Source organism: Thalassophryne amazonica, chromosome 3, assembly GCF_902500255.1.
Source record: "Thalassophryne amazonica chromosome 3, fThaAma1.1, whole genome shotgun sequence".
Taxonomy (NCBI): Eukaryota; Metazoa; Chordata; class Actinopteri; order Batrachoidiformes; family Batrachoididae; genus Thalassophryne; species Thalassophryne amazonica.
Window position 1 is genome coordinate 142,928,325 of NC_047105.1, and position 21,918 is coordinate 142,950,242.

The window sequence follows — 21,918 nt, forward strand, 5'->3', positions numbered from 1 at the left end:
TGAAATCAGCCGGCCGGGCGGCTTCACACAATGCCGTGTGCTCAGACACCGGCCAGTCCTCATGAGGGCGTGAGCGCCCACTCACACATGTGCACTGCATGTTCTCCAGCTGAGGTGCAGGACACAGCAGTCAGCTGGTCCAGCAGTGGACTCCGGGACCTTCAGCCACAGCTGACAATGTTGAATTCATGGTGTGTGTGTGTGTGTGTGTCTGTGTGCATGTGCGTGTATCAATGGTGGTGGTGGTGGTGGTGGGGGACACACACACTCCACAAGCTGTGTGTGTGTGTGTGTGTGTGTGTGTGTGTGTGTGTGTGTGTGTGTGTGTGTGTGTGTGTGTGTGTGTGTGTGTGTGTGTGTGTGTGTCAGTGGTGGTGGTGGTGGTGGGGGACACACACACACTCCACAAGCCGTTTGTGTGTTTGTGTGTGTGTGTGTGTGTGTGTGTGCGTGTGTGTGCATGCGTGTGTCAGTGGTGGTGGTGGTGGGGGACACACATACACTCCACAAGCCATTTGTGTGTGTGTGTGTTTTGGCACAGTCACACCCATGCATGTTGCTTCGTTATGCCACTTTCGTGTGGCATTTGGACACTTTTCACAGCCCTGCCTTTTCTGTCCAGTGAGCGATGATTTTTGACTGAAGCAGCTCCGATGTCTGGTATGAAACAGGAGTTACTGAGGAGTTTTACAGTGCAAACACTGAGATAGTGTTTTGAGATAAAAACTATCTGCAGTGCACATGTAGAGGTGGACGTTAACATCCGACTGCTTTTATGTTGTCTGACATTTATTTATTTTTACTGGTCAAAATCTGTGGACTAGGTGTCAGACTCTGACACCTGACACGTGAGCGTCTGTCCAATCACTATGAAGGCAACACTTACTCCACTGATCATTGTTCACGTGACCAGAATCAAAGCACTTTTGATGCACCAAAATCATCACTGACATTATTATCCAGATTAATGGATACTTGAGCGTATTATTCATTGGCATTATTAAAATATTTGACACCTGGTGTGCGCTCTGGTTAGCCTGATAGCTTGGCAGACTTAGGATACTGTTGGGAAATACTGAACTCCATCCATGAAACAGAACAACAGTCCAACAATCACAAAGAGTGAAGGAGAACAGCGCCACCTAAAGGAGGGCAGCCCCTGTCCTGACTCTACAGTTTGTTGCTGGGAGTGCAGTTTTTCTAATGTCCTACCTGTAAATTTAGATTTGTGTCCTCACAGAAATTTATTGTGTAATTCTGTGAAATTAATTTTAAACAACAGAACTGTTGTTTAAAATTAATTAAGTAATAACTACTTTGCTATTATTAATTCTCTTTATATAAACACCAAAATATAATGTGATTGGTGGATTGTATGTCAAGTGACATTGATTATTTGTTGTAGCCTGTAGCCTGTATCTGTGGCCTCAGCTCTCCTCTATGCTGTCGTCTGTTGGGCCCTGGGCAGCACAGAGCGGGAGAGAAAGAGACTGAACAAGCTGGTCAGGAAGTCCAGCTCTGTCCTGGGCTGTCCTCTGGACTCTCTGGAGGAGGTGGCTAAGAGGAGGGTGTTAACCAAGTTCAAATCCATCATGAACAACTCCTCTCACCCTCTGCACCGGACTGTAGTGGAGCTGAGCAGCTCGTTCAGTGACAGACTGACAGACCCTCAGTGCAAGAAGGAACGATACCGCAGGTCGTTCCGCCCTGCGGCTGTCAGACTGTACAATAACACTGTGAAATAACCACATGCAATAATATGTCTACAATCACGTGCAATATTAATATGTCCACATATCATGTGCAATAACAACTCATTTACAAATCCCTGCACTAATGTCACCTTATCACATCTAAATTCCACTTCACATATTGTAAATAAGATGCTCCTATTTCCTTTCAATCCCAATCATGTTTATATATATATGCATATGTATATGTGTATGTGTATAGGTATGTGTGTGCATATGAGTATGCATGTATGTATAGGTGTGTGTATATATATACGAGGTCTCTTAGATAATAAACCGACCCTTTTATTTTTTTTTTAACTATATGGATTTGAATGACATGCGATTACACCAATCATGCTTGAACCCTCGTGCGCATGCGTGAGTTTTTTCACGCGTGTCGGTGACGTCATTTCCCTGTGGGCAGGCCTTGAGTGAGATGTGGTCCCGCCCTCTCGGCTGAATTCCTTTGTTTCACACGCTGCTCGAGACGGCGCGCGTTGCTTTATCAAAAATTTTTCTGGACCTGTGAGGAATATCTGAGTGGACACTATTCGAGAAATTAAGCTGGTTTTCTGTGAAAAGTTTAACGGCTGATGAGAGATTATGGGGTGTTTCTGTCGGTGTAAGGACTTCCCACGGAGCGGGACATCCTGCAGCGCTTCCAGGCGCTGTCGTCGGCCTGTTTCGAACTTAAAACATCCTAATTTAAGGCTTAATTCACCCAGGACATCGTGAGAGAACAGAGAAGATTCAGAAGAGGCCGGCATGAGGACTTTATGCGGACATTCCACTGTTTAAGGACATTTTTTAATGAAAGACGTACGCGCAAATTCGCCGAGTCGTTTCCGTGACGACTCGGCAAATCTGTGTGCGCCGCGACAGGAAAAACACCTCCGTGTTGAAAACCATTTGTAGAATTCAGGCGGCTTTTAATGGCTTTCAACAAGTGAGTAACTGAGAAATTGTTTAACAGCTTGGGCATGTTTCAACTTGCCCGTTAAGATTTCCAACGGAGGTGTTTTTCCTGCCGCGACCCCCCGCGGTCGGGTCCAGCCCGACATGCAACTCTGCCCGCACGTTCTTTCATTACAAAATGACCGTTAACAATGGAATGTCCGAATAAACTCCTCATGCCGACTTCTTCTGAAAGTTCTCTGTTCTCTGACGACTTACTGCGTCAACAGAGCCTGAAATGTGGAAGTTTTCAACTTCAACGGCAAGACGCTGCCGCCTCGAAGCGCAGATCGCCGTCAGGCGCCGTGGACCGTCCTTAAAGCGACACTACCAGACCAAAATCTCTCATCAGCCGTTAAAATTTTTACCGAAAACCAGCTGAATTTATTGAATGGTGTCCACTCAGTTGTGCCTTACAGTTTTGAAAAAATTTTTATCAAACAAAGCAACAGTCTCTGAGCCATTCCTAAACAATGAAAAAAATCGACGAGCGGGTGGACGACTCCTCACTCAAAGCCTGCCCACAGGCGAATGACGTAACCGACAGGCTGTGAAAAAAACTCTCGCATGCCCACGAGGGTTCAAGCATGTCTGATGTAATCACACGTGATTCAAATCCATATGGTTTTTGAAAAAATAATATGGTCGGATACTTTTCTAATAGACCTTGTATATATATATATATATATATATATATATATAAAGTATGTATGTGGGTGTGTATGTATGTATGTATGTATGTATGTATGTATATATATATATATATATATATATATAAAGTATGCATGTGGGTGTGTATGTATATATATATATATATATATATATATATATATATATATATATAAAGTATGCATGTGGGTGTGTATGTATATATATATATATATATATATATATATATTAGGGTGGTCCATAAAAATGGTCAAAGTTTTTTTTCAAAAAACTTCAAGTCTCACCCTCTAAATTTGTTGTACCTAACATAAAAACACATCATGTACAATTTCATAAAACTCTAATAATTTTTACTGGTAGCACACAGCCCTTAAAGATTTTGCTGGCAATAACTTTGTCATATAGTATGGTCACTTCCAGATATTTCCAAATTATTTCTGTCAGTTTAATATTGATATGTCAGGACAGAAATTATGGCAATACACTGGAAAATCAAATCTTTTCATATCCCATAAAATAGTTAACACTAAAACATGAATTGTGAGATGCAGTTCTTCTCGTACATGTATCATGCTCCTACAATACCTACATACTGGGGTAGCGAAGATTTTGTAACAATGAAACATTGCATTTTCATTTTATTGATGAAATACTGTTTCATTATTGATAAATTTAAATAAGACTATGCTTTATATATTTCCACATATATTTTGATCTAGCTCCAAACAATAATATTCTTTATGCCTTGCAGTACTTAATATTCAAAAATGTATGAATCAGCACAACAACCAATTATACAGCTGTTGTAACATAAGAGAACATCCTTTATGTTGTGAAAGTGTCGTGACACGGACCCACAACAGGGGGCGTTAATGAACGGACAATGGATAAGCCAAAAGTAACAATTTAATGTTGTGAATCGCACAACGACGTACAGACAATAACAATATGGTGACTGTCAATCATACACCAGGTGATGTGTGGGCAGGCTTGACGATAGAAGACGCCTGGCGAGAGAAGAGCCGGATCCCACACAGCTTCCACCACCAACGGAGCTGAAGAACACCGGAGCCGCCAAGCCCTGCGCCCCAGGTGGTCGCTGTCTTCAGCAGTCAGACCCGGTACTGCTGGCAGAGAACAGAGACGGTCCTGATGAGTGTGAGGTCGCACACTCAGTAATCCCACAGTCTGTACACAATTAGGAGGGAGAACCTCCACCTCCAGCAACAATTTCACCCGTGCAGCTCCTGTTGGTCTCTTTCCTGGATGGAGTGAGAGGCGAAGAACGTCGTCCTCTCACTGTCCGCCAATCCAGCCTCCGACAGAGCCCGCAGGAACACGGCTGCACACAGAGCAATGTTTTGGACAACCATAATTACAGCAGAGAAGGTTACCTGAATGGTAGCTGATTTCTCGGCGGGGAGGTGGAGTTGCAGTCCGGCCTTTATGGTGGTGGTGATGAGTAGTGGATGAGTGACAGCTGTCACTCCTGGTCGCTCCGACGCCCTCTCGTGCTTGAAGCCCGCACTTCAAGCAGGGCGCCATCTTGTGGTGGTGGGCCAGCAGTACCTCCTCTTCAGCGGCCCACACAACAGGACCCCCCCCCTCAACGGGCGCCTCCTGGCGCCCAACCAGGCTTGTCCGGGTGACGGGTGTAGAAGTCGGCCAGGAGGGCCGGGTCCAGGATGAAGCTCCTCTTCACCCAGGAGCGCTCTTCGGGGCCATAACCCTTCCAGTCCACCAGATACTGGAACCCCCGGCCCTATCGACGGACGTCCAGGAGCTGGCGTACCGTCCACGCGGGCTCCCCGTCAATGATCCGGGCAGGAGGCGGCGCTGGTCCCGGGGCACACAGTGGTGAGGTATGGCAGGGCTTGAGTCTTGACACATGAAACACGGGGCATATCCGCAGTGAAGCTGAAGCTGCCAGCTTCACTGCGGCCGGACTGAGGACTTTGAGGATGGGAAAAGGTCCGATGTACCTATCCTTGAGTTTGTGGGATTCCACCTGCAGGGGGATGTCCTTAGTGGATGGCCAGACCTCCTGCCCGGGCTGGTATGCAGGGGCTGGGGAACGCCGGTGGTCTGCATGGGCCTTAGCCCTCGTCCGGGCTCTGAGCAGGGCAGAGCGGGCGGTACGCCACACCTGACGGCACTTCCTCAGATGGGCCTGGACCGAGGGCACCCCGACCTCTCCCTCCACCAGTGGAAACAATGGGGGCTGGTACCCCAAACACACCTCAAATGGGGAGAGGCCGGTGGCAGATGAGACTTGGCTATTATGAGCGTACTCGATCCAGGCCAGATGGTCACTCCAGGCCGTCGGGTGCGTGGAGGTCACGCAGCGTAGGGCCTGCTCCAGTTCCTGGTTCGTCCGCTCTGCCTGCCCGTTCGTCTGGGGGTGGTACCCAGACGAGAGACTGACGGTGGCCCCCAGCTCCCTGCAGAAACTCCTCCAGACCTGGGAGGAGAACTGAGGACCATGATCCGAGACAATGTCTGATGGAATCCCATGCAGACGCACGACATGGTGGACCAGGAGGTCTGCAGTCTCCTGGGCCGTCGGGAGCTTCGGGAGGGCCATGAAGTGGGCCGCCTTGGAGAACCGGTCCACTATCGTTAAGATGGTGGTGTTGCCCTGGGACGGCGGGAGGCCCGTGACAAAGTCCAGGCCAATATGAGACCAGGGGCGACGAGGCACGGGCAGACGCTGGAGGAGGCCTTGGGCCTTGTGGTGGTCGGCTTTGCCCCTGGCACAGGTGGTGCAGGCCTGGACATACTCCCGGACGTCGGCTTCCATAGACGCCCACCAGAAGCGCTGCCGGACCACTGCCACGGTCCTTCGCATCCCTGGATGACAGGAGAGCTTGGAACCGTGACAGAAGTCAAGGACCGCAGCCCTGGCCTCTGGTGGGACGTACAACTTGTCCTTCGGACCTGTCCCCGGGTCCGGGCTCCGTGTCAGGGCCTCCCGGATGGTCTTCTCCACGTCCCAGGTAAGGGTGGCCACGACAGTGGACTCAGGGATGATGGTGTCAGGGGGGTCTGACGGCTCGGTCTTGACCTCCTCTTCATGCACCCGGGACAGGACGTCAGATCGTTGTTTTTTTGTCCTGGGGCGGTAGGTGATCCGGAAGTCAAAATGCCCGAAGAACAGCGACCAGCGGGCTTGCCTGGGGTTCAGACGCTTCGCGGTCCGGATGTACTCCAGGTTCCGATGGTCCGTGAAAACCGTAAATGGTACCGATGTTCCCTCCAACAGGTGTCTCCACTCCTCAAGAGCCTCCTTCACTGCAAGAAGTTCCCGATTGCCGACGTCATAGTTCCATTCAGCTGGGGTCAACCTGCGGGAAAAGTAGGCACATGGATGGAGAACCTTGTCGGACTCCCCGCTCTGGGATAGCACGGCTCCTATCCCTGAGTCAGAGGCGTCCACTTCAACTACGAACTGGCGCTTGGGATCGGGCTGCACCAGAACCGGTGCAGTCGAGAACCGGCGTTTCAACTCCCTAAACGCGGCTTCGCACCGATCCGACCAGGTGAAGGGGACTTTTGTGGAGGTCAGGGCTGTCAGGGGGCTAACTACCTGACTGTAGCCCTTGATGAACCTCCGGTAGAAATTTGCAAAACTGAGGAACTGTTGTAGTTTCCTACGGTTCGTTGGTTGGGGCCAATCTCTCACCGCCGCAACCTTGGCCGGATCAGGGGTGACGGAGTTGGAGGAGATTATGAACCCCAGGAAAGACAAAGAAGTGCGGTGGAACTCACACTTCTCGCCCTTCACAAACAGCCGGTTCTCCAACAACTGCTGTAGGACCTGATGTACATGCTTGACATGGGTCTCAGGATCCGGAGAAAAGATGAGTATATCGTCAAGATATAGGAAGACAAACCGATGCAGGAAGTCCCGCAAGACGTCATTAACCAATGCTTGGAACATCACGGGCGCATTGGTGAGGCCGAACAGCATGAGCAGGTACTCAAAGTGACCTAACGGGGTGTTAAATGCCGTCTTCCACTCGTCTCCCTCCCGGATCCGAACCAGGTGATAAGCATTCCTAAGATCCAATTTCGTGAAAATTTGGACTCCATGCAGGGGCGTGAACACTGAATCCAACAGAGGTAACGGGTATCGGTTGCGAACCGTGATCTCGTTCAGCCCTCTGTAATCAATGCATGGACGGAGTCCGCCGTCCTTCTTGCCCACAAAAAAGAAACCAGCACCCATCGGGGAGGTGGAGTTCCGGATCAACCCGGCAGCTAACGAGTCCCGGATGTAGGTCTCCATTGATTCGCGTTCCGGACGTGAGAGGTTGTACAGCCGGCTGGACGGGTACACAGCGCCCGGTATCAAATCAATGGCACAATCATACGGACGGTGCGGGGGCAGCGTGAGTGCCAGATCCTTGCTGAAGACATCAGCAAGGTCATGGTACTCGGCTGGCACCGCCGCCAGATTGGGGGGGACTAAAACCTCTTCCTTAGCTGTCACACCGGGTGGAACCGAGGATCCTAAACACTCCCGGTGGCAGGTTTCGCTCCACTGAACCACAACCCCAGACGGCCGATCAATCCGGGGATTGTGTTTTAACACCCATGGAAAACCCAAAATCACTCGGGAGGTAGAAGGTGTTACATAAAACACAATCTCCTCCCTGTGATTCCCAGACACCACCAATGTCACTGGCTGTGTCTGGTGTGTGATTAGTGGAAGAAGGGTGCCATCTAGCGCCTGCACTGACAATGGTGACGGTAAGGCCACTAGAGGGAGCCCAACCTCCTTTGCCCATCTGCTATCCAGCAGATTCCCCTCCGACCCCGTGTCCACCAGTGCTGGGGCGTGAAGGGTTAGATCCCCACTCAGGATCGTGACTGGGATTCGTGCAGATCGTCGGGGTCTCCCCACGTGGGTGTTGTGACCCACCCTTAGCCCAGTCTCTAAGGACGAGTGCTGCTGTTTTGACCATTTGGGGCATCCTCTCTGTGTGTGCTCGGTAGAGCTGCAGAGAAAACACTCTCCACGGATCAGCCTCCTTTGTCTCTGATCTGATCGCTTTTTGGCCCTGCTCGTTTCCCTAGCAACGACAGCAGGGGGAGCTGTCGTCACGTGGAGAGCCCTGGCAGCGGAGCGTGGGGAAGTTGGCTCCCTTTCGGACCCGGGAGGAAGAGGGACGGCTTGTGCCTGACCACGCCCTTCGTCTCGCTCCCGTCGGTGTTCTGTTAATCGGTTGTCTAACCGTATAACCAGGTTGATAAGCCCATCTAAATCCCGCGGCTCGTCCTTCGCCACCAGGTGCTCCTTAAGGACCAGAGACAGTCCGTTTACAAAGGCGGCACGGAGCGCAACAGCATTCCAGCCGGCTCGAGCTGCCGCGATGCGGAAGTCGACTGCATACTTCGCTGCGCTCCGACGCCCCTGCCGTATCGACAGCAGCACACTTGAAGCGGTCTCGCCTCTATGAGGGTGGTCAAACACCTGTCGGAACTCCCTCACAAACTCAGTGTAAACCGTTAGGAGCCGTGAATTCTGCTCCCAGAGCGCCGTAGCCCAGGCGCGTGCCTCTCCTCGAAGCAAATTGATCACATAAGCCACCCGGCTAGCGTCTGACGCGTACATGACGGGACGCTGTGAAAAGACGAGCGAGCACTGCATCAAGAAGTCCGCGCACGTCTCCACACAGCCTCCGTACGGCTCCGGAGGGCTTATGTATGCTTCAGGGGAAGGTGGGGGGGTTCGTTGAACGACCAGCGGAATGTCTGTTTCTGGCACACGGTCAGCAGGAGGAGGTCCTGCAGCAGCGCCTTGAGCATGCGCTTCCACCTGGGCGGTGAGAGCCTCCATCCTACGTTTGAGAACACTGCTCTGCTCGGTAACTAAATCCAACCGAGCGGTAAAGGCGGTTAAGATGTGCTGTAGCTCACCCAACACACCTCCTGCTGGCGCCTGTGCACCTCGCTCTTCCATTGGCTGTTCAAGCGATGGTTGACGCCCCTCGGGATCCATGACGCTGGCCGAGAAATCCTGTTGTGAAAGTGTCGTGACACGGACCCACAACAGGGGGCGGTAATGAACGGACAATGGCTAAGCCAAAAGTAACAATTTAATGTTGTGAATCGCACAACTACGTACAGACAATAACAATATGGTGACTGTCAATCATACACCAGGTGACGTGTGGGCAGGCTTGACGATAGAAGATGCCTGGCGAGAGAAGAGCTGGATCCCACACAGCTTCCACCACCAACGGAGCTGAAGAACACCAGAGCCGCCAAGCCCTGCGCCCCAGGTGGCCGCTGTCTTCAGCAGTCAGACCCGGTACTGCTGGCAGAGAACAGAGACAGTCCTGATGAGTGTGAGGTCGCACACTCAGTAATCCCACAGTCTGTACACAATTAGGAGGGAGAACCTCCACCTCCAGCAACAATTTCACCCGTGCAGCTCCTGTTGGTCTCTTTCCTGGATGGAGTGAGAGGCGAAGAACGTCGTCCTCTCACTGTCCGCCAATCCAGCCTCCGACAGAGCCCGCAGGAACATGGCAGCACACAGAACAATGTTTTGGACAACAATAATTACAGCAGAGAAGGTTACCTGAATGGTAGCTGATTTCTCGGTGGGGAGGTGGAGTTGCAGTCCGGTCTTTATGGTGGTGGTGATGAGTAGTGGATGAGTGACAGCTGGTACGGATGATGAGTGACAGCTGTCACTCCTGGTCGCTCCGACGCCCTCTCGTGCTTGAAGCCCGCACTTCAAGCAGGGCGCCATCTTGTGGTGGTGGGCCAGCAGTACCTCCTCTTCAGCGGCCCACACAACACTTTACATGATAATGATATTTAAGTTGCTTGCATCATGACCAAGACTTGCTGCCGTTTCAGTCAGAATATAGGTGGCACTTCTGTCTGTTGTTTTGGTCCTATCCAATGCTGCTGCAAGTCCTGGTGTTACAACAGCTTTAATTTTACTGGCTTTTTGTGGCACTGGCATAACAAATTCTTCATCTGGATGTTCTGTGTTCTCTTCACTCTGGCTGGAGACAGTGTCAGGTAGTGAGACATTAGATGGTCCAGGCTCCTCCAGTTTCTCTTTGTATTTTGCTTCTGCAGCTTTCCTTTTTTCTGCTCTTTGTTCTTTGGCAGTTTGTATTTTATCTATGCCTGTCATGCATCCCCTTCTACCTTTCTCTCGCTGAGAAAGTAGGAACTGTCTGTCATCTTCAAACTTTATCATTGTTAGGACATCCTGATGTGCCATGTCAAACAAGTCCTCCAAAGATTCACAAAACACTGTTTCATCTTTCTTCTGCTTGTCTGTATTGCAATTCTTGGTCTTTTTCAATGTTTTCCATTTTCCGAACACCTTTTCTAACTTTGTGATCAGATGCTGCTTTGCCCTCAGTGGGATTCTAGCTCTCTCCCAAAAAGGAATTGCCATGTCTATAGAGGTCACAGCAGCATCATGGACAGTTTTCTTCAAATCAGTGTGTTTGAAGAAAAATACCTTGAGTATTTGCCCATTTGAGGGCAATTTGTTTCCCTTTATTTCAGTCGGTGGAACCAATAAGGTATACAAATGTTCTACTTCTAGCAGCTGACATGTTTTACTGAAGTTTCCAGTTAATGGTTAAGCATGTTAAGTCAGCAAGTGTCTCTTTTAACATTTATCTCATGTTAGATTCACCATCACCAAAAATCTGAAAGAAAAGAAGATGTGAATTGAAGCAAAATTTTCAGCTTGTAGCCTAAAATAACATTTTTGAAAGTATGTTGTTTGTGAGAAATATTTAAACCCAGGTATAGTTTTAAATTGAATATAAAATTATACTTTAGTTACACTCAGGTGGTTACCTTCTATCCTCTTTATAAGTGATGTGATTAGATACTGGATATCCCGTACAGACCGAGCAAGCGAGGTTAATAACTCGTTTATTATATGGCTGTTATACATATGAACACGCAAACATACAGTATCACCCAAATATGCTGCTGATGGTGTTGAGCTCGTTCTCTTTCTTCACCTCCGTGAAGAACTTACTAACAGATGGTCCAGTCGTTAGCTGGTAAGTTTTCAATCTGTGTGTTTTTTCCGATGCTGTTTAGATATTTATGGAGTACGTTCATGTCCGTATTGATTTTTCTATTCGTGTTTTTAGCTTCCTGGTTTGTAACGAAAATACGCGTTGCAGACCGATTGTCATGGTAACCGGTCCGGATATGGGAAAATATCCGACCAGTAATCAGCCAATCAGAGCACGCGTAGTGTCACAGCCATTTAATAATAATACAATAACATGCTTTTGTAGGGTGGTATGCATTTTCAGAAGCCCGACGTTCACACCCAGTCACCCAAAATGACAGATATTCGCCCGAGTTAGACGGGGACGAATAGCTATCATTGCGGGCGACTGGCAGTGAAAGGAGAGATGCAGAAAATGCATGCCGCCCTACAAAAGCATGTTATTTGCATTATTATCACTTTTTACTGAGATACACAACACGTAACGCGTACATAAAAAGTTGGCTCACTTAACTTCTGCCACCTGGCGCGCGCTGCTGTTGAAATTCAGCAGTGCGTCCTCATCAAGCTGGCTGCTGCTGTTCATTGTCGACCTATCCATAAGAAAATCATCCGGAATATCCATATTGGGACCAAAACACACTTCTCGCCTTTTAATTTTTTCCTTTGCGGACAGTTTTTTTTTCCCCCTCTGCGGACAGTTCTTGGGCTGCGTGCACGCTATGACGTCATTTGTTTATGCACAGCGGGCGGGTATAGCCAGATACCGTCGACGTAAATCTACGATACCAGCCTAGCAACACCCAGTAAAGTGATAATAATAATACAATAACATGCTGTTGTGCAGTATGCATTTTCAGAGGCCTGACGTTCACACCCAGTCGCTCAAAATGACAGATATTCGCCCTCGTGTAACTCGGGCGAATATCTGTCATATCTGTCATATCTGTCAGCCCGGTAGCCTCGACGTAAATCTACGATACTGGCCTAGCAACGCCTCGGTAAAGTGATAATTGTTGGGGAAAGTGTAGTGACACGGACCCACAACAGGGGGCGCAAATGAACGGTCAATAGATGAGCCAAAAGGTAACAATTTAATGTTGTGAATGTGCACAACGATTATACAGACAATCACAGAATCTGATAGCAGTCAATACACAAAGGTGACGTGTGGGCAGGCTCGAGGATAGAAGACGTCTGTCCTGAGAAGAGCCGGAACCACATGATTTCCACCGCCACAGAACCTGGTGAATACTGGAGCCGCCAAGTCCCGAATTCCCAGGTGATCACCGTCCCCGACTGTCGGATCTGGTACTGCTGGCGAGGAGAACAAACAGTGAGATGTGGGTGTGTGCACACCCAGTAACAAAAACAGTCAGAAGGTGGAAAGTCACCTCCACCTCTAATCACACACTTGTGCAGCTCCTGTTAAACCACTTATCTGGATTGGGTGTGAAGCGTAGCCGTCGCTGTTCACACCAAATGCCAATCCAGCTGATAAGGCACACCACAGGAAAACGGCTGCAAAAGAGTTCAGACTATTATTTAAGTTTAAATCAGCAGAGAAATTACCTTCACAGGTAGATGATATCTCGGCAGCGAGGTGGAGATGACGTCCGGCTTTTATGGAGTGGATTGATGAAGTGAAGATGGGTGACAGCTGTCATGAGTTGATGAGTGACAGCTGTCAACCCCGGCTGTGTCCATGGCGGCAGCGCCCTCTCGTGCCTGAAGCCCGCACTTCAGGCAGGGCGCCCTCTGGTGGTGGGCCAGCAGTACCTCCTCTTCTGGGGGCCCACACAACAATAATAATATTGGATATTTTGACTTTTGTACATTAAACTGGTGTACATAGCTACTATTTCTTACACACACACCATTGTATGATTGCCTTAACACTAAGTTAATTTCACACAATTACTACAGACGCGTGGCCCTGTGGCAGACTGGCGCCCTGTCCGGGGTGAACCCCGCCTCATGCTCAGTTCCAGCTTGATGTCACCATGATTTGTGGAGCCCCAAGCCCTGCAAGAAGCTAATCAAGATACCAGTTCCATAAGATCAATTCAAACTTCAAGCCTAAGTTTACGAATGCTCAGGATGGGCGGGGCTTCAGTTAATGTTATTCTAAATTGGACATTTCATTAATGGGCCTTTGTTCATTGATACCAGACAGCTGACATGGAATAATTCTCAAGTTCACAAGCTTTTACTGCTGAAAGTAGGCAGAACTGTGACAGCTTTTCATAAGAAATCTTGTCTTTAAATACATTCCATGTGCAACAATCTGCTATCAACTCAACCATAATGATTAAAGCCGAGGGTTCACACCAAACTATATGATGTTCAATATTTATAAAATGGAACACGTGGACATGGTTCATGTTGTGACACCTTTCAGCTGAACGTCATACAGTCTTGTAGTCTTTAGGGCGAAGTCAACAGAAAACCACAGAATAAAACAAATAAAAAGGTTTTTTCTTTTCATTCATATAACTTTGTCACTTCAATTGATTAAACATAGTGATGCCACTTCCTCTGTGATGATAATTACCTACTACTACTACTATAATAATATATGTCAGACGCCGAGTGTCTTTTGGCATCAGATGTTGAGTAACACCTTCTGTTCCAGTTTTTTATAGTCTAACTAACTGTTACAGTGAGAAAACTTGCAACAGTAGATAAAATACTTATTTGCCTCACTGTATAAATGTTGTCATGACATTATGATATACAAGTATTTAAAATAATCTCAGCTGATGTGTTCATATAAATGTTGATCTGAATACAAAATATGTATTTTCTGGAACTTCCAGACTTCTATGCCAGATGTTATTAGAGCCCCTTTCTACTCTTACAATAATACTAGATATAGAGGTCAAGATATGACTGACCAGTATGAAGTAAAAATGTCATTGAAGAAGCTTAGTTTATCAGCTGACCCATGCACGGCACTGCATGCATCATGTTCATTTCCTTTGTATGAGGGCTGTGCACGCATGACAATTACAGATAAAAAAAACATATAGTTCCATTAATATACATGTTTTGCAACACGATTGATATCTGTAAGAATACAAATTCATAACAGACAATAACACAGTGTCCTTGTAGCTCTGGCCAACTGAATATGCAAACATGCAGTTAAGCCCAACCCATGATTCACTGCTCCTCCTCATCAGAATCATCAATTGGATTATTTGCATCTTCATCTGCATCTACTGGTATCGATTCCATGTTGTCACAGTTTTTGCATTGGCATCGGTCTGCACACTGAAGACCATCATCATCAGTATCTTCTGGCCTGCACTTTGATCGTTTACGCTTTCAAAATGCCACTTTAAGCACTCTTTCTGGTACTTGGAACAAGCCTTGAAATGCTGCCTCCTGAGTGGCCAAAATTGCCGAACCAGGAAGTGCCCAGCTTTTATAAAACCCACTGTAAATGAATATTAGCAACTGAAATAGCCATCAGAATGAATTAATGTTCAGAAAATTGGGACAGTGGTATGAAGAGAACAAGGTGTTTATGCATTTTTAATGATATTTTGCAAATGATCATGAATTTTATTTCTAAAACCAATTATGGGGTCACATACACACATAGGTAAGATTACATGGCCCACTGACGACATGACTGAAAGTGTATTTTCATGGACAGCAGTCGGCTGCTTCAACACGCCGAGTGTCATTTCTCTGGGAGACAGACGGCGGACTTGGATGGACTTTAAACCCACAACCTTCTGATTTGGCATCATCACTAAAAAAACGGCAGAGCTCGTGATGGACCTGCTCCAGGTGTCAGAGTGAGTGAGATCATCAACACTGTTAAAATCAACTCTGAGAAGTAACTCCAACACCGTGACAGTGTTAAAAAGAACACTTAACGGGTTGGAAGTGTGAGATTTGAACACTTTCTGCAAATGACAATAAATCAGCCTGAACAGCCACAAAAAACCAGCTGTGTGACGTCACGTGCTCTGCATTCGTCGTATCATCGTTATGACGTCATTATGACATCATGAGACAGGTGTCAGAGGGGCCTTCAGCAGTGAGTGCACGACTCTAAATGACGCACGTTGCATTCGACGCGCACCCACCTGTCACGCGCGCGGTGATGTGGATTACCTGATCGATCCGCGTCCGCCCGGCGGACCTCGGTGATGCTGCTCGGGTCGCTCTGAGATCTGGCGCGCTGCGGCGCGCAGTCCTCGTCCAGGCCGCCGCACGCAGCCATGGAGCAAAAAAAAAAAAAAAAAAAAAAAAAAAAAAAAAAAAAAAAAGCGCACCGCGACGCTGAAGGACGCAAACTCCGACAGGAGAGGGCATCAAGTGCAAGAGGGCAGAGCTGCTCCTGCTGCACCTCCTCGGCGAGGAGCAGCGCGGGGGAAATCCATTACGCGCGCGGCAGCGTTGTGCAGCCTTCGAGTGCGGCTCGGAAACCCGAACATTGAACTTCTAAATTCATTCTGCAAGCGGATCTGTGCAGATTCAGGTTCAAGGTCAAACGAAATAAAGAACATCTTCATCTCAACAGGCAAGACATACTTTACACTTTTTAAAGTCTGTATAAAAACATCAGCTGGTACAACGAACACCTTTTTACACATTTTGTTGTGTTGCAGCCTTATTCCAAAATGGAGTCAATTCATTTTTTTTATCTCAAAATTTTACACAGAAGGTTCATAATAACAACATGAAAAAGGTTTTGTTGAAACTTTTGCAATTTTTTTTTAAATAAAATGTTAATAAATCACAGGTACGTGATTTATTAGCACCGCCTTTGCTCAGTATTTTGTTGGTGCTCCTTTGGCAGCAATTACAGCCTCAAGTCTTCTTGAATCTGATGTCACAAGCTTGGTGCACCTATCAGTTTGGTCCATTCCTCTTTGCAGCACCTCTCAACCTCAATCAGGTTGGATGGGGAGTGTCGGTACACAGCCATTTTCAGATCTCTCCAGAGATGTTCAATCAGATTCAGGTCTGGGATCTGGCTGGGCCACTCAAGGACATTCACAGAGTTGTCCTGAAGCCACACCTTTGATATCTTGGCTGTGTGTTTAGGGTCATTGTCCTGCTGAAAGATGAACCATCACCCCGGTCTGAGGTCAAGAGAGCTCTGGAGCAGGTTTTCATCCAGGATGTCTCTGTACATTGCTGCATTCATCTTTCCCTCAATCCTGACTAGTCTCCCAGTTCCTGCTGCTGAAAAACATCCCCACAGCGTGATGCTGCCTCCACCATGCTTCACTGTAGGGATGGTGCCTGGTTTCCTCCAAACATGACGCCAAAGAGTTCAATCTGTTATGTGTCGGACGCAGCCCGGAGAACCGACCAGCGTTTGAAGGACCCAGTATAAAATAAGCAGAGCACTGTACAAAGGATAACAGAGTTTAATGAACATAACAGTGCTGTGAAAAAATATAAAAGTGCGCGGTCTGGTGTGGTGGTTTTGCGGTGCGCTCCCAGCAGCGCCAACGGTCCGGAGCCAGAACCAATTCGGACCCAAGGACCCCGCCGACACCCCCCAGGTGGCCGCGACAAACCGAGTCTGTGAAAGAAGGAATCATTATGTGAGTCCACACTCAACACACAGAGAGAACGCTCAAAGGTGCACAAACAGCAAACACTTCCTGGCTTAATTACTAATCAGCTTCCCAACCTGCAGGCATGGAACATCCAGTTCACAAAACTCCACTGCAGTGGAAGCTGATTACACGACCAACATACAGCTCAATATAATAAGGTGTGAGGGACACCACATTTACTGACTGTATAAATGTTAGTCACAAAATCTAACGTACCTCAGGAAGTGTGCTGACGAGCGTGAGACCTCACCCCCTCCTCTTTCACAGACCATGCATCAAACCTGGACGTTCTTTGCATCCACTGATGATGAGATGGCTCCCGAGACGACGATCTCACCCGTCTGGTCACAAGGTCGAGTCTCTGGCAAATACACACTGTGTACTCCAGTCTTAAATGCCACCATGTTCCAATCCATGTAGATGCACCACAGCTGTGAGTCCTGACGAGCCGCAGGTGATCAGCCTCAGGTGATCAGGGTGAGGTCCTGATAAACTCAGCTACACAGCCACTCAGTCCCAAATGCAAGCCACCTGGAAGGAAAAACAAAAGACACGACAGAAAACAGAAACAAAAGGCAGCCAGGCCCCCCCAGCCACACAACACAATCTTTGTCTCATCAGACCAGAGAATTTTGTTTCTCCTGGTCTGAGAGTCCTTCAGGTGCCTTTTGTCAAACTCCAGGTGGGCTGCCATGTGCCTTTTACTAAGGAGTGGCTTCTGTCTGATCACTCTACCATACAGGCCTGATTGGTGAATTGCTGCAAAGATGGTTGTCCTTCTGGAAGGTTCTCCTCTCTCCACTGAGGAATGCTGGAGCTCTGACAGAGTGATCATCAGGTTCTTGTTCACCTCCCTGACTAAGACTCTTCTCCCTGATCACTCAGTTTAAACGGGTGGCCAGTTCTGGGAAGAGTCCTGGTGGATCTGAACTTCTTTCATTTACAGATGATGGAGGCCACTGTGCTCATTGGGACCTTCAAAGCAGCAGAAATGTTTCTGTACCCTTCCCCAGATTTGTGCCTGGAGACAATCCTGTCTCAGAGTTCTACAGACGATTACTTTGACTTCATGCTTTGTTTGTGCTCTGACTGTCATCTATGGGACCTTATATGTAGACAGGTGTGTGTCTTTCCACATCATGTCCAGTCAACCGAATTTACCCCAGGTAAAGTCCAAGCTGTAAGCTAAGCTGTAGAAACATCTCAAGGATGATCAGTGGAAACAGGAGGCACCTGAGCTCAACTTTTTACTTCATGGCAAAGGCTGTGAATACTTATGTACAAGTGATTTCTTAGTTATTCTTTTTTATATATAAATTTGCAAAAATGTTAAAAAAAACTTTTCACATTGTCGTTATGGGGTATTGTGTGTAGAATTTTGAGGGGAAAAAATGAATTTCATCCATTTTGGAATAAGGCTGTACCATAAAAAAATGTGGGGAAAAAGTGAAGTGCTGTGAATACTTTCTGGATACATGGTACGTCAGTAATCCATTCATTCATTATGTCAGTGTTTTTGCAAAGGTATTAATGTTTGACTATATTCCATGTTATAGCCACTTAATTAGTAGCTATCTGATTGTTGTAATTTTGATCTTGTAAGTCTAACTTACTTCTTCGTCATGAAAAAAGTTCATGTGTCATAATAATTGCTATTTGTAGCTTGACTTTTTTTTAGGTGCATGCACTGTTGTCTCCACCCTCAGGTTTCAAACTGGGTCTGTGTGTGTGTGTGTGTGTGTGTGTGTGTGTGTGTGTGTGTGTGTGTGTGTGTGTGTGTGTGTGTGTGTGTGTGTGTGTGTGTGTGTGTGTGTGTGTGTGTGAGTGTGTGCGTGCGTGTGTAAGTACCTTCACAGAGAAATTGGGGAGAGCTGACATTTGCCATTTGGTATGTTTATTACATTTTGGGTCAAGGATGAAGTCCGCCAAAACAGAACATTGATAGGACAAATATTTTTAGTGAAGTTATCGATATTAGCTAACAACACTGAAGAATGGATGTTGCTAACTACATTCTGGACTAACACGCCATTCCAGCAGAGGACGGTAAATCATCTTTATATTAAAATCGTGAGTGCAGTGAGTGATTTCATTTAGTAAATTCAATGTAAGTGCATAATGTAATTGTAAATATATTTAAAAAAACATGGATGACACAAGAAAGTGAAAACACTTATTTCCATTGTGGTCCATGGCAAATGAAAATAATGGAAGTAAAAAAAAAAAATAATAATAATAATACAAGCGATGCAATGCACAACAGCACAAAGCTCACTCATGGTAAAGGGAGTCCCAAACAGGAAGTGACAAATTTTGAGTCCACAGTCAAACAGGAAATGTCAAATGTCAAACATTTCCTGGATCGACACTTCCTGGATTGACAGTAGATGGGAATTTGTGGCATCTCACAGGAATTTGGTGGCAAGTTCAGACTGAAACAGGAAGTGCTAAATTTTGAGCACATAGTGAAACAGAAAGTGTCAAATGTCAAACACTTCTTCGCATGGGCAGGGCTAGAGCAGAGGCCAAGTCTGCGCTCCCCTGAAATCTGATTGGACTCAGATGATTGACATGTCACGGCACCGCACGTCTGGCTGAAAAGAGCTGCAGTTTGAAATCAGTGACACATATTGACTGCTAGGCCCCTCCTTTACAGTAGTTGATCCTGTGTACCACAAAAAGTTCTAATTCACCTCAGTAGAAGAAGAAAAATGTTTGACTGAGATTTTAAACAGAACAAGACTATCATCTGAACAATGGACTCCAAATGACACCAAAGTTATATTGTTGAGTAAATGACCGTATTTTAAGGCTAGAAATGAGGTCCAGGTTGTTAAAAGCAGCATTTCTCCTTTAATTTGGGTTGTCTTATATGCATGTGTCTGCAGCGATTTTCAAATGAGCAGGATTCATAAGATATAACATGAAGACGCTCAGATTGAAAGAAATACAGGAATTTACTCCTCCTCTGTCCTGTACAAAACCTGTGTAGCCTCTTAACTTTGCTCTCTGAAGGACTTATTTTTAAATAACCTCTTAATGTTGCTGTCTGAGTGACACACCAGTGACACTTTAGATAAATAAATCTAAAATGATCTTCTTTAAATCAAACTGAAAGCAAATCTCTACAACTAGATATAAATGAATTAAAAATATAAAATACAGCTTCCTGAAGAAGTGGTGTAGAGGAGGATTTTCTTAAAAAAGAAGACCTGAAAGTTCAACTACAATTTGACAGAAAGTACATCGGAGATGCAAGCGTAGATTTGATGTTTTGGGGAAACAAATTTTTGTATTTCTTCATAATTGATGTAAATAAAGTCCAAGACATATTCAGTCAATGTCAATGTCAATTTTATTGATATAGCATAATTTTCAACAGCACCAGCTGCCCAAAGTGCTTCACATGTTAAAAAACATCAAAAACTTTACAAAAGCAGAGCAATTAAAATCTAAATAAACAAAAGACAAAAATAAAACTAGACACAAACAGCTTACGTTGTATTAAAAGCCAAAGCAAAAAGATATGTCTTAAGAGCAGATTTAAAAGACTCTAAAGTTGGAGCAGCTCTGATGTTAAAAGGCAAACTATTCCACTGTTTGGGCGCAGCTACCGAAAAGGCCCGATCACCTCGAGTCTTTAATCAAGATCTGGGCACATTTAATAAAAGCTGGTTTTCAGACCTCACTGATCTGACTGGTACATACGGAGTCAGAAGCTCAGAGAGATACTCAGGAGACAAACACAAACAACAGAATCTTAAAATCCATCCTAAATGTGACCGGGAGCCAAAGGAGCGAGGCAAGCACAGGGGTAATATGCTCCCGCTTCCTCGTCGCTGTGAGCAGTTGTGCAGCAGCATCCTGGACTTGCTGCAGACACTTTAGAGAGGACTGGTCCAACCCACAATAGAGCGAGTTACAGTAATCTAAATGAGATGTTATGAACAAATGAATAACTCGCTCAAAAACACAAGCTGGAAGATAGATCTTTACATTACTTTAGATCCTGAGTTGGTAAAAACTGGCCTTAACCACAGAATTAATTTGCTTGTCTATTTTAAAGGAACTGTCAAAAATTACCCCCAAGCTTCTAACAGAGCCAGCAGACAATATCGGACCAAAAACATCAATTTCAGTTTTTTTTTCTCATTGAGAATTAAAACGTTTTGGGCCAACCAAGTTTTTACTTCCTGCAGACATATTCAGTGACTTGGAAATGTTCATGTTTCCATCCCCTGACTTGTCTGAAGAAAACTGGCAATAAAATTGTGTTGTGGTTAGAGGTCCGGACGGGACTGGACCATTAGAGGTGATGGACTCAAATGCTAAGCAGCAAGAACTAGAACAGGTTGTGAATGAAAACAGCTTTATTTACAATAATAAATAACTGAGGTGCTGAGCTGGAGGAAGCGTGCTGAGCCGAGACTGGGCCCACATATAGTGGTGGAAGTTCAGGAGCTGCAGTGTACACAGGGACAGACTTGGGAGTCTGAGAATGAGCTGGAGTCCTGGAATATATGGAGCTGGAACTGGGGCCAGGTGGGACACAGAAAGCCGAGGAACTAGGAGGACAGAGGAGAACAGAGGTGAGTGACTGCACTCGTAACACTTTAAGCCATCAACACAACAGTTCACTGTAGGCTTTAGGCAGTAACGTTCACAGTTCATGAATTGTCCTCAGAGGTCAGCTGCTGCGCATCGTGTGACGCAGTTCCAGTTAAGCTGGACTTGACTTTAGAAACAACTTGGAAAGTTCTTAGTGGTTCTGCGTCAGCGCTCATACAGTTCTTGGAATTAATTCTTGGAAACATTTCTTGGTCATGCACAGTCACAGACAGGAGCAGCATGAGAACGGGATCTCACAGACATGCAGGAACTTAGCTGAACATGGCAGAGCTATGCGCTCTGAGGCTGACAGCAGATGAGCTTACCTTACCTTCTGCTTACCTTTTGCATG

At 46.5% G+C, this 21,918-nt stretch overlaps 1 protein-coding gene across 1 annotated transcript in view; it reads right to left on the reverse strand.

Moving 5' to 3' along the window:
- Positions 1 to 15,625, reverse strand: part of phactr3b (phosphatase and actin regulator 3b) — a 166,266-nt gene extending 150,641 nt beyond the window's left edge. The window contains exon 1 of the mRNA XM_034167497.1: positions 15,499 to 15,625. Coding sequence (XP_034023388.1) covers positions 15,499 to 15,607 — 109 coding nt within the window. The 5' untranslated portion in view covers positions 15,608 to 15,625. The remainder of the gene's footprint in view (positions 1 to 15,498) is intronic.
- Positions 15,626 to 21,918: the final 6,293 nt, after the last annotated feature.